The sequence below is a fragment of the Onychomys torridus genome, chromosome 8, assembly GCF_903995425.1.
Source record: "Onychomys torridus chromosome 8, mOncTor1.1, whole genome shotgun sequence".
Lineage (NCBI taxonomy): Eukaryota > Metazoa > Chordata > Mammalia > Rodentia > Cricetidae > Onychomys > Onychomys torridus.
The window spans coordinates 50531441-50544647 of record NC_050450.1 but is presented as its reverse complement, the minus strand read 5'-3'; the positions used below and the strand labels follow the sequence as shown (position 1 = coordinate 50544647).

Genomic DNA, 13207 nt, shown 5'->3' with positions numbered 1-13207 from the left:
AGGTCTTGTGCAGTAACCATAGCTGCCCTTCTCCCTGTACTCTGGCTCTTACGTTTTTTTCCCACCCCTTCTTCTAGAATGTTCCCTGAGCCTTTGGGGGAGAAGGGTGATAGAGATATACCATTTAGGACACGGTCAGTCATTCTCGCACTTTGACCAAAGCAACATCTCTGTATTTACCTCTGCCTGCTGCAAAAGAAAGCTTTTCTGACTAAGATTACGATATTTTATCATGCAGTTTGAACAGTCCTTTTAAATCATTATATTATTTGAGACATATATTTCATTAAAACAATTTTTGTTATCTTCTCCTACATTCTGCTGTTTGACAACTGGTGTTGGGGAGTGGGCCTGTCAGGAAGAAGGCAATGATGTACTGATGGTTTTGTTTTTTTATTCAGGCACTGTAGGGGCGGTCCAAGAGGGAAGTATAACTCGGGGAACTCCAGCCAGCAAAATCTCAGTAGAGAGCATTTCATCATTGCGGGGCTCTATTACCCAGGTCAGTGCACGAGCTGTTACCTCCAGCATGCTGGACCACTAGTGTGAAAAGCTGGAGCTCCCGAGAGCTTTAGTTAGTTAGTATTGAAGTACTGTTCTGTAGTTTGTTGTGCATTGTTCTTTGGTTATGAATTCGGCTCTCAAAGACACCAAGCCTCAGATCTGTAGACCATCTCCAGGAAGGCATTCCTACTGCATTTTCACCACAAGCCATATTATATGTATAAGGTTGTTTTCAAAGTGTTACTCATCTGCAAACTGACAAAAGAAACTTGCAGAAGGTGTTACAGTCCTTAATATCTTCTTGGCAAAGCTTTTACCATGTGCTCAGATTAAATATGAGTAAAGAGGAAAACAATTGTTCCTGTGAAAAGTATGTTTGTGATCTCAATATGTTAGCTGCCATGTTCAAATTCAGTTGGAACAAAGGGTACACCAGAAATTGAATATATTCTGTTTTGAAGCTAAACAGAATCCTAATTTTTATTAATGGAAGGTATTTCTTTTCCTAGCTATATATTAATTTTAACTTGAAATATAAAACATCTCCTTGTTTTAAAATGTGTATAGATGAAGAAAATAGAAAAGTCTGCCTATTCTGCTATACACATTGATACAAGATTTTTGTATATTGTCACTAGCTTGCTCTTCTTTTTATTGTTCCTGTTACTTAAGGTATTGGTTCTAATGGTGTGGGCCCCTAAACCATTAGCATTAATATCACCTAAGAAGTTGCTGGCCCTAAATTCTTAAGCCTTGCTCTAGGATCACTAGATTCAAACCCTCAGGGATGAGTCCTCGCAACCCTGTTTTCCTGAGCCTTCTGTTGATTCTGCTCAGGATATTATGAGTCAGAATCATCATGTAAAGACAATTCCCAGGTGATTTTTTTTTTTCCTAGTTACACAGTTGTTATGGTTTGTGTTGATTTATAACGCTACATAGGAACTCCATGTCTCTCCTTCCATATTTGGTCAAAGGGTGTGAAGAACAAAGCTGTTTTACCTCATACACTATTACCATGTAAGGTCTCCATGAAAGGCTTCAAGGAATGAGGTACAGGATTCTCTATGTTTATAGAAGTGAATGAAATGTCTCATTTCCTCTTGGGTGCCTTGCTTTCTTTGAAGATATACCCGACTCTCAGGTTATATTTTCCAGGTATTTTGTGCTTCTTCTAAGCATAAGTGACTCTTTGGGTGCTTGTGTTTGCTTTGATGGCAGGGAACCCCAGCTTTGCCCCAGGCTGGCATACCAACAGAGGCTTTGGTGAAGGGACCTGTTTCCAGGATGCCTATTGAAGAAAGCAGTCCTGAGAAAGTCAGAGAGGAAGCTGCATCCAAAGGCCATGTTATTTATGAAGGCAAAAGTGGACATATCTTATCATACGATAGTAAGTATTGTCTATTCACCGATGCCAATATTATGATATGGGATTGAAAACAGGGTCTGATTTTCTTACCTGCTCACTATGCATAAGTCAGTTTACCTTTGCAGACCTAGGTTTTCTCCTTGTGAAAGATCAATTAAGACACTCAGTTAAAGAGATGTGACAGTGCAGAGCACAGAGGACATGTCCTGTAAGTAAAGGCTGACATTGTCAGTGACTACTCACTCTTGATCCTAGAAAGAGTCTTCTTTTAACTTCAGTGAAGTAGCTTCTATTTTAAATAGGTATCATAGTTTTTTGTTTGTTTTTTGGAGCTCAGGATTGAACCCAGGGCCTGCAAGTGCTCTACCCCTGAGCTAAATCCCCAACCCCGGTATCGTAATTTTTTTAAGGTTAAGAACTACTAGCATTTGTGGTACATGTCTATTATTAATCCCAGTACTCAGAAGGCAGAATCTGAGTTCGAGGCCAGCCCGGTCTACAGAATGAGTTCCAGGATAGCCAGGGTTGTACAGTGAAACCCTGTCTTGGAAAAAAATCAAAAATAAAATATTAAAAAAGAACTAAGGGATAGATATCTGATAATCATGTTGGATTAAACTCTCCTTACTTAAGCAACTATATTACGTGTCTGTTCTTTCGTCTGTCACCCAGCCACCTGTCTTTTCTTTAGATCATTCTTCGAGTGTGTTTTCAAAAAATGACTCTAATGTCTGCTGTAAACATCAGCCACGGGCTGAGTTTGAGTTTTTCTCACTTTGTAATCGTGAAATTGTCATTAGTCTTGTTTTATCTTTGTCTCAAATATAAAGAAATGAACATAGTGCCTGATATTTCATAATCCACAAGAACCTCATTTCTTATGTTAACATATCTAGTGTATTTTGATGAACTTTTACTTTGGGTAGAGGGAACAAAATTAGTGTACATCGCTTAAGTTAGAAATCTGAAATCTGGACATCTTCCCCCCCCCCCCCCCCTTTCCATGTTCAACAAATCACAGCCCTTTATATTGTTTCCTAAAGTCTTTGAAATCAAGTCCTTACTGTTCTTTCCTGCAACCATTACCCTTTGTCTGTGTAGCTTAGGGTGTGCTTGCTTAATGGAGTAATCATCATTCCTGCTTTTCTCCCTGCGGCCTTAAGAATAACTCCAAGTGCATCCCATTGCTTCATCTCTCCACAGTCTCCTTTTGCTTACCCTTCAGCTTTTTTGATTACCACTTTTCCTCTTAGCTGTCTAAACTTTCCTGCCTAATTCCATTCTCCACATTGGCTTTGTACTGATCTGAAGGATGTTCTTGAAGGTAGCATATTCTACATTCTTGAGATAGCTGAGTCTAGTCCTTCTGCCTGGGCCATTGCTTCTTCCTTTTATACTTGAGGTGAGCATCTCTTACTCACCCTTCCATTCTCAGCTTACATATTGCTTTTTCTAGGCACCCGTTGCTAGTCCTGGACATGTCACATTTCTGTCCTATCATTCTTGTAGCATACTACAATTTTCCTGTGTAGTATCTTTACACTGGACACTAAAGACTTGCTAATTTTGTTAGGATTTATTATTTTATTTATATGCCTGTGTTTGCACAATTCATGTAAATTCCTGCAGAAGCCAGAACAGTGTATCAGATCCCCTATAGCTGGAGTGTTTGTGAGCCTTACTATGTTGGTTCTGAGAAGCGAACTCAGATCCTGTGGAAGAACAGTAAGTACTCTTAATTGCTGATCCACATTTCCAGCCTGGGCATATTTTTGTGCTCACCGCTGTTGAATAAGTTTCATGAGAAAAGGGACTTAATGTGTTAACCTTATCTGGATACATAGTCTTTGCCTTGCACACAGGATCCATTCAATTAACATACTGTAGTGAATTAAAATGTTTTCATGCTTATTGTCTACACAAATAATATTAGAACAAGTTTTTGTTTGTTTTGGGTTTTTTTTTTTATTTTGTTGGGGATGGAGTCTCACTGTGCAGTCCTGCCTGGTTGACCTGGAACTCACTATGTAGACCATGCTAACCTCAAACTCATAATGATCCATCTGCCTTTGCCTTCCGAATGGTGGGATCAAGTTGTTTCTATAAGACTGATATTAAGGTGACTTAATTTACTGTGCATTATAGGTAGACCTTGGGCTTTGAATAATTCTGGTTTCTATATTCTGCAGATATTAAGAATGCCCGAGAAGGGACTCGGAGTCCAAGAACAGCTCATGAAATCAGTTTAAAAAGAAGCTATGAGTCAGTGGAAGGAAATCTAAAGCAAGGGATGCCAATGAGGGACTCTCCTGTGTCAGCACCGTTAGAGGGTAAAGTGACCCCCAGTGTGCTCCAGATGCACTTAATTTTGTGTAATAGTTTTGCATTGTTACATTGGACTTCATCTCTAGCATTTCTACCTGAAATTTATTAATATAATTTTAAGTTTACATCATATCATTGTATGAGTCATGTGACAATTCAGAGTAGAAGGAAGTAAAAACTGAATGTAATGATCACAGCAGAGGTCACAATTATGATGCTTTAACTATTGTAGAATTATCTCCTGACTCAGTGAATTTAAGAATATTAAACCTGTTTTGAGAATTCCTTTTTAATCCATGAGGTAAAGTGATACATGATGAATGACGCTGGGACATGGATTTTACCTTTAGCTGAACGTTTCCTGGCATTCCTCTTTGCTTGTTTCTTCACCTGGAAATTAGAGGATTATATATATCCATCATTGGAAGCAGATTATAAACCACTGTCCAACTTGGTGCTGATTGTGTTATGCATTCAATTTTGGATCACTGTGGTTTGGTTTACTTTTAAATCTTAACCTGTGTCTTAGTTAGGGTTTCTATTGCTGTGAAGAGACACCATGACCATAGCAACTCTTACAAATGAAAACATTTAATTGGAGCTTGCTTACAGTTCAGAGGTTTAGTCCATTATCTTCCTGAAGGGACATGGCAGTGTACAAGCAGATGTGGTGCTGGAGAAGGAACTGAGTTCTACATCTTGAGCTGTAGGCAGCAGCAAAAGAGACTGTGTACTGGGTGTAGCTTGAGCATATATTAGACCTCAAAGTCCACTGCACAGTGTACACTTCCTCCAAGGCCACACCTACTAATAGTGCCACTCCCTGTTGACCAGGTATTCAAACCACCACAACCTGCATCAGATAATTTAATCTGGGTGAAATAGTCAAGACCAAGTAAGTCCTGTGTAATTTTCTGAGTCATACTTTCTTTATTTAGAAAATGAAACAAAACATCTGTGGCTAGAGAGATGGTTCAGTAGTTAAGATCACTTGCTGCTTGTCAAAAACCAGAGGTCAGTGTAGGCTGTTTTCCACTGTCACACAGTGAACCTAAAGTTAGGCTTTTCAGCCAGACTGGCTAGCCATTGAGTCCTGGGTTTCTGTTTGACTCTGCCTCTCCAGCCTTGGATTTACAGACCCATTCCATGTCATGCAAGGTTTTAAACTCAGGTTGTTCGTAGGCACTTTACCCCCTGAGCCATCTTCCCAGCGTAAAACTTCTTAGGATGTTATTTTAAAACTCCTTATTTGGATATGTATATTTGATTTATTTTCTTTAATTTTGCTATGTCCATATTTCTCACTTTCCTTTCTCCCCAGGTGTATTTCAAAGTTGTGCAATGATTTTCAACTTTGAAAGATACATTCAGAGTTTAGATTCCCAGGAGTAGGAGATTAGGGTCATGAATGTTTTATCTGTTGCTGATTGAAAAACCTGAAAAGTGGTTTCTGTAATGTCTGCACTAGTTCACACCCCTACCATCAATAACAGTTCTTTTTTCATATAATCTCTCCAGCATTTATTATAATTGTTTTCTTTATGAAATTCATTCTGGCAGGAATGAGACAGAACATCAAAGTAGTTTTAATTTGCATTTCCCTGATGGCTAAAGAATGTTGTACGCTTAAAATATTTATTGGCTCCTGGAGGGTGGTGGCTCATGCCTTTAATCTCTGGAGGCAGAGCCAGGCCGATCTCTGTGAGTTCGAGGCCAGCCTGGTCTACAGAGTGAGTTCCAAGACAGGCACCAAAAACAGAGAAACCCTGGCTCAGGGGAAAAAAAGGAAAAAGAAAAACAAACAAATACACACACACACACACACACACACACACACACACACACACACACACACACACACACACACGCATTGCACCCATGTACATTTATTGTCCATATTTTATCCTTTGAGACTTCTCTGTAAGCTCTCAGCCTATTTTTTGATTATATAGTTTAGGGTTTTTAGTTCTTTATATATCCTAAATGGTATTCTTCTTGTATTTATAGTTGGCAAAGGTTTTCTCCCATTCTGTGGGCTACTTCTTCACTTGTAATGATTACCAGTGTCTTTTTAGTATAGATTTTAATTCTGTAAGGTCCTGTTTGTCAGTAATTGGCTTGTTTTCCTTAGTAACCCAAGTCCTATTCAGAAAGTCTTTACCTGTGCCTGAGTCTTGGATTCTTTTCTTTGCTTTCTCTTCTAGCATTTTCACAGCTTCAGGTCCTTTGTTGAATCTTTGACCCTTTTGCAGTTGATGTTTGTGCCAGGTTAGAGGTTAGTTCATATGGTTATCCAGCTTCCTGGCTGCTGCTAGCCGCAGAAATGACAAGGCTGACCCATTAGAGCCAGGGGCTCTGGTGGAGGTTGAGTTTACGTGTTGGTGTTATTGACTTTTAAGTGTATTGACTGTTTCCTGCAGTGAATTTCTTGTGTGCCATTATAGCCTTCCCCAATTGATTCTTTTCCCAAGAACTTCTGACAGTGTGATTGATCATTTATTGGGCACAACTTCCCCTATACATTTGGAGTATTTGGATAACATGCTCCTTTCTGTGTGAAAATCAGTCACACAGTCAAAATCTGTTTCCCACAACTAGGTCTTTGTTCCTTCCTCCAGTGTAAACATAGAGGTCTGCCTTCTGGCAGTTATCCTCATTGGCAGGCATTTGGTCAGTGTCCAGGTAAAAGTATCTCATCTGAGACATTCTCAGACACCCAAGGCCATAGAATTACAACATTTCTGAATTTGTTGATTCACAGCCTTTAGATAGATAGGGAACAACGGTGTGCTTAGATTTATTTATATGACCTCAGATAAGTAGATTCATTTGATATCAGCCAGATTAGATTTCTGCTGCTTGTAGCACCTTCCCCGGACTGTGGGAGAAAGTTCCTCGGGACAAGCACTCTTTGTTTAAGAGGCTATCTTTTCTTTAATGAGTATTTTTGTCACCTTGGTCAGAAACCAGGTGACCACAGCTACCTGGGTTTATGTCCCGGCCTTCTGTTTCATTGATTGACATGTCTATGTTTGAACCAGTGCCATCCTGTTTGGGCATTCACCCAAAGGGCTTCTAGACTACTACAGAGAGACTTCCTCTCCCATGTGTATTAATTACTCTTTTCACAATAGCAAAGAAATGAAATCAGCCTAGATGTCCGTCATAAGATGAATGTGGTCCATATACACAATGGAATTTTATTTGGCCACAGAGAAAATTGAAATTAGTGCAGTTTTTAGGAAGATGTAGGGAACTTCAAAGTATCACATTTCTTCTATATTTTTATATGTGTGTGTTTGTGTAGGAGTGAAGGAAATAGATTCTAGCACACAAGGGACCTATAAGAAGGGGAAAATTTAAGCAAGAGAATGACCCTGTAATTACATCTCAGTAAATATTATCTATGCTATATTTAAAACCTAATATGTAATGATTAATTGAATTAACATTCACATTTATAAGATTTATTTATTTAATTTCCCCCCCCAGAGCTAAGGACTGAACCCAGGGCCTTGTGCTTGCTAGGCAAGCGCTCTACCACTGAGCTAAATCCCCAACCCCCTTATAAGATTTATTTTAAAGTTTTGATAATCCTGTTCAAATTGACTTCTGGTTATAGTTCTTCCTCTGATTAGCAAGGCTTCTAAAAATGCCCAGATGTTCTGGGTTTATTGTTAATTACCTTAAAAAGGGCACTTTGTGGGGTTTCGCTTTCTGTTGGCGCTCCTCATGTAAGGAATAAAAAGGGAAAAGGGAAAGGGGGCAGAGAGGTGATGGAATAAACAACAACAACAACAGACAGGCTCTCACTCTAGCCCTGGCTGGTCTTGAGCTTGCTATGTAGCCCATGCTGGCCTTATTCTTGGACATCGCAGCCCACCTTGGCCTTCTGAGTGCTGGGATTAAAGTTGTACCCACCATACCCAGCCAAGTGTCATTTTCATTTTGATGACCTTGATCTTTTATTAGTTCTCATTATGTAAAATTGAAATCTTCTTTTGTTTGTTTTGTTGCTGTTTTTGGAGGCAGGGCCTCTGTGTAGTCCTGGCTGTCTTGAACTTGCTATCTTGACCAGGCTGGCCTTAAACTCACAGAGATCCTCCTGCGTCTGTCTCCTTAGTACTGGGATTAAAGGTGTGTACCTCATACCCAGCCTAAATCATCTAATTTTTTTAAGAGAGAGATTGTAGATTTAGCTTTGAACATATTTTGGGGCACAAGTAGGGTCTAGACAGGCCTTGGTTTCAAACTTCTTGAGTTCTTTTCCTGACTCCACTTCACAAGTTGCCAGGATTATGTACTACCAAATCCAGCTGAAATTTCTTTCTGTTCTAAGCTAAAATTTAGTGCCTTTCTTGATTATTTTTTATTTGGGAAAATGTTCTGTGCGAATTTTGATATTATGAGACAATAGAGATGGCTCAGAAACTTAGGGCATTGGCCACTGTTGCGAAGGACCCAGGTTCATTTCCCAGTCCCCACATGGAGGCTCACAATTTTCTGTAGCTCCAGTATGCACAAGGTATACAGAAACTCAAAGGCATACACACATATACATAAAAAAATATGTAAAATTTCTGATTTTTCCTCTTTATTTTTTATATTTATGGGGTGTGTGTGCGCGTGTGTGTGTTTCACACACATGTGTAGGGTGTGCATATGTGTGGTCAGAAGACAACCTGCAGGAATTAGTTCTCCTCCTCCACCGTGTGGAGCTTAGGCACTGAACTCAGGTCTCCTGGCTCGGCTGCCAATACCCTACACACTAAACTATCTTACCAGTCCTTTGAGATAGTTTCTGAATTGTGTACAATTTTGAAATGGCATCCCTTCCTTCACATAGCTTTTTATCAAAATTATATTCTCTATAGAGAAAATTTAGTATTATGAATTAACTATGTTATGTCTAATAACTATTTCTTTACTGTTTTGCAAGGTCTGATATGCCGAGCATTACCCAGAGGGAGCCCTCATCCTGACCTTAAAGAGAGGACTGTGCTATCTGGTTCCATAATGCAGGGTATATTGTGTTTTGTCCTTTTATTATAAACTGATACACTGGCAAGGTAGTTTAGTAATAATTTTACAAAATACTATACCTACTTTTCAAGATATTTTACCCTGTGAAGTATTAAATGTTAAACCTTAATCTTAACTTTTCTCTTCGCTGCATCATTATGTTTTAGTTGCCAGATCTTTTAATATCAAGATATCTTTATAAGAACCATTCTGAAACTGTAATGAATGATACGCTGTTGTATTTTGAGTAATGCTAAAACATGACTGATGAGTGCCTGCTTGGGGGTCTAGGGTAGAACTTCAGTAGCACAGCTGTGCAACCATTAGCATTATCTTAACAAGTGTGTTTCCTAAACTCTTCCCAAAGGCACACCAAGAGCAACAACTGATAGTTTTGAAGACGGCCTTAAATATCCCAAACAGATCAAAAGGGAAAGCCCTCCTATCCGAGCATTTGAAGGTGCCATTACCAAAGGAAAACCATATGATGGTATCACCACCATCAAAGAAATGGGGCGTTCCATTCATGAGATTCCACGACAAGATATTCTAACTCAGGAAAGCCGAAAAACTCCAGAAGTGGTCCAGAGCACAAGGCCAATAATTGAGGGTTCTATTTCCCAGGTAAATAGATGATGGCTCTTTCTGTCAGTAATTCTACTTAAGACTGACATTTTTAAAGCACTTTAAAAAATACGACTTACTAGTTCTAGGTAGTTCTTACGTCAGACTTCTTGGTAGTAAATCTTTCACGTACATATCATCAGTTTTTCTTGTGTACATAATTTAAAGTGAGTAATGCAGGAGTGTGTATAATTGCCACGAGTCAGACCTACACCTGAGAAGGAACAGCATGTCGATAACTCTGCTACCTGTAATGTCTGTTTCATTCCTCTTAGGGCACACCAATCAAATTTGACAACAGCTCAGGTCAATCAGCTATCAAACACAATGTGAAGTCCTTAATCACAGGGCCTAGCAAACTACCCCGTGGAGTCCTGGAAATTGTACCAGAGAACATAAAAGTAGTAGAACGGGGAAAATATGAGGATGTGAAAGCCAGTGAGCCAGTGCGTCCCCGGCACACGTCAGTGGTGAGCTCTGGCCCCTCCGTTCTCAGGTCTACATTTCATGAAGTTCCCAAAGCACAGCTGAGCCCGGGAATCTATGAAGACAGCAGTGCCCGCAGGACCCCTGTGAGTTACCAAAGCACCATATCCAGAGGCTCGCCTATGATGAACAGAACTTCTGATGGTATGATTTTTGTTGCAACATTTTTTTTTAACCTCTAACAAATAGAAAATATGAAGTCGTTTGTTCTACATTATCTCAAGATCCACAGGTTGTAAGACCAGGGAGATAGCTCAGTGGGGGTGGGGTGCTAAGCATAGTGATGTCTGCATATAATTCCAGAACTGGGAAGGTGGAAATGTGTTCTGTGGGGCTCAATGTATATATTTTGAAGCCTTATCTGTTAGGCCAGTTGTTTTGTTTTCAACCTGTGGGTTGTGACCTCTTGTAGGTCATATATATCAGATATTTACATTATGATCCACAACAGTAGCAAAGTCACACTTCTGAAATAGCAATGAAATAATCTTATGGTTGGGTCTCCACAACATGAGGAAGTGGATTAAAGGTCTCCGCATCTGGAAGATTGATGGTGAAGCTGTGCGGAGTGTTTTGGGGTGGAGTGGCACAGCAGGCAGGAGGAGGAGGAGGAGGAGGAGGAGGAGGAGGAGGGCCTGCGAGAGGGAAAAGGACTTGGAATCGGGCAGGTCAGACCAGCAAGGTTTGATTTTGATACAGAGATTTGTTTGGTTATGATAGTCACATTTGTACTAGCAGGATTTTAGTTAATAGCTTTATGGTAGCTGGGCATGATGGTCCAAAGCTATAGTCCCCAGCACTTGGGAGACAAGGAAGAGGCAGAAGCAAGTTTGAGGCTACAAAGTGAGAGACTATTTGAAAAAACAAATAAATCAGAAGCACTGAATGTTACTTGTATAATATCATTTGTGTATTTAATATCATTTACTACCTTCAAAATGTATGAGTATGTGGGGTTTAATCTCCAGCTCTGCAGACATAAATTAAGTATTAAGTGGGATTGAAGAGAAGGTTCTGTTGTTAAGAGCACTGGTTACACTTCCAGAGGACTCAAGTTCAGTTCCCAACACCCACATGGCACCTAGCCCCCACCTATGTGAATCCAAGGGGATCTGACACTCTCTTCTAGCCTCCCAGGACACTGTATATATGTGATGCATAGACATACTGCAGGGCAAAATGCCAGCACATACTTTTTTTTTTTTAAAGGAAAGGAGTTTTGTTTTTGTTTTTTGTTTGTTTTTTTTTAAAAAAAGAGAAATTAGTAACATGGCTAATGTAGTACACTTTATGATACATAGAAATCTCCACAAGGAGGTTGGTGCAAAGTGGTAGGTGTGCAGGTGTAGCAGGAATCTTAAAAAGTTCTTATTAATAAAATCAAACCTGGAGCCAGGTATTGGGGTGACTGCTGGAAGATCAGAGAGAACAGGCCACAGCTACCTCACCTCGCCAGTTCCTCAGCTGGTCTTGTTTCCTCAGACTGCAAGCTTCTGTGTCCTCATCCCAATGGCTCTCAGCTGAACTGTGCTGTTCTAAAGCCTGAATGCTTAACCAGCCAAAATGCTACTACTTTCTGGTCTTCACGCCTTATATATCTTTCTCTTTCTGCCACTTTCTGGGATTAAAGGCGTGTGTCTCCATGCTGGCTGTATCCTTTGAACACACAGAGATCCGCCTAGCTCTGCCTCCCAAGTGCTGGGATTAAAGGCGTGCACAACCACCACCCAGCTTCTGCTATGGCTTGCTTTGACCCATTTTCTAGCCACCATTTTAGGCTCTGTATTTAGTGGCTGTCTGTTCTCTGACCCCAGATAAATTTATTAGGTGCACAATATTTTGGGGAACACAATACCACCACATGCAGGAGACAATCTAATCACAGTAACCAGTCGGGGCGAGGTGTGCAATTGGATGTTTATGAGGTAAAGAATCACAGAAGAGCAGACTGAAGGAAAGCAGGTAGCAAGGAGGTTAGGAAACACAAGGAAGGGGAATTTGCAATTTGCTACATGTGGGGCCCAAATAGATGTGTTTTGACTTAGAATTTAGGTGTTAGTATCACCTAGGAAATACTATCATTTATGGGATTTAGAGAACATTATTGAACTCCATGATCTTCATAATCTTAATGTGAGGTGCTTTAGAACTGCTGCTGTGTTCTAAAAGGTCACAGCAGTCTCCAGGTTTCAAGGCTCCTACTAGTTCTTAAACTTGCACATATTACAAGATAGGATTTTAATATGCTGGGGCACATGAAGTTTTCCCATGGTTTTGTGGCATTAACACTTTGTTATTGCTGTTACAGTTTCTTCCAGCAAGTCTACAAGTCATGAAAGGAAATCAACTCTAACCCCAACCCAAAGAGAAAGTATAGCAGCCAAGTCTCCAGTGCCCGGCGTGGATCCTGTCATGAGTCACAGCCCATTTGATCCTCATCTTCGGAGTAGTGCTGCAGGAGAGGTTTATCGGGGTCCCTTTCCCACGCACTTGGATCCAACCATGACCTTTCACAGGACTTTGGATCCTGGTAAGCCAAATATTTAATGACAATTTACAGTAAAAAATACTTTATCTATATAACTATATGTTAATTACACCATAGCCTTTTCTTAAACTACTGACTAAATCTCACCATTGCCTCTCTGTTATGAAAGAAAATCCCAGGCTTTTTAGCTTTATTTTGTTGTTGTTGTTGTTTAATGAAGCTGTAGTTTAAAGAAAATTAAGTGACAAAATCCTTATAGAAAGCTGGGTATTATGTTGCACACCTCTAGTCTCAGAACTTGAGAGGAGAAAGTGGGTATCTTTCTGTTACTTCAGGGTAACCTTGTCTTGGGTGATATCCTAGTTCTTACAGTAGTTTTTATTACCAGG

General features: G+C 39.9%; 1 protein-coding gene across 23 annotated transcripts in view; it reads left to right on the top strand.

The window, feature by feature from the left end:
- Ncor1 (nuclear receptor corepressor 1) overlaps positions 1-13207 on the top strand; it is a 154348-nt gene that overhangs the window by 115995 nt on the left and 25146 nt on the right. For 22 of the 23 annotated variants that reach the window (XM_036196488.1, XM_036196485.1, XM_036196487.1 and 19 more), the window contains 7 exons: positions 402-502; positions 1726-1894; positions 4063-4203; positions 9138-9221; positions 9588-9844; positions 10120-10474; positions 12639-12860. In XM_036196488.1, coding sequence (XP_036052381.1) covers positions 402-502; positions 1726-1894; positions 4063-4203; positions 9138-9221; positions 9588-9844; positions 10120-10474; positions 12639-12860 — 1329 coding nt within the window. The remainder of the gene's footprint in view (positions 1-401; positions 503-1725; positions 1895-4062; positions 4204-9137; positions 9222-9587; positions 9845-10119; positions 10475-12638; positions 12861-13207) is intronic. The other variant, XM_036196497.1, reaches the window with a different exon arrangement.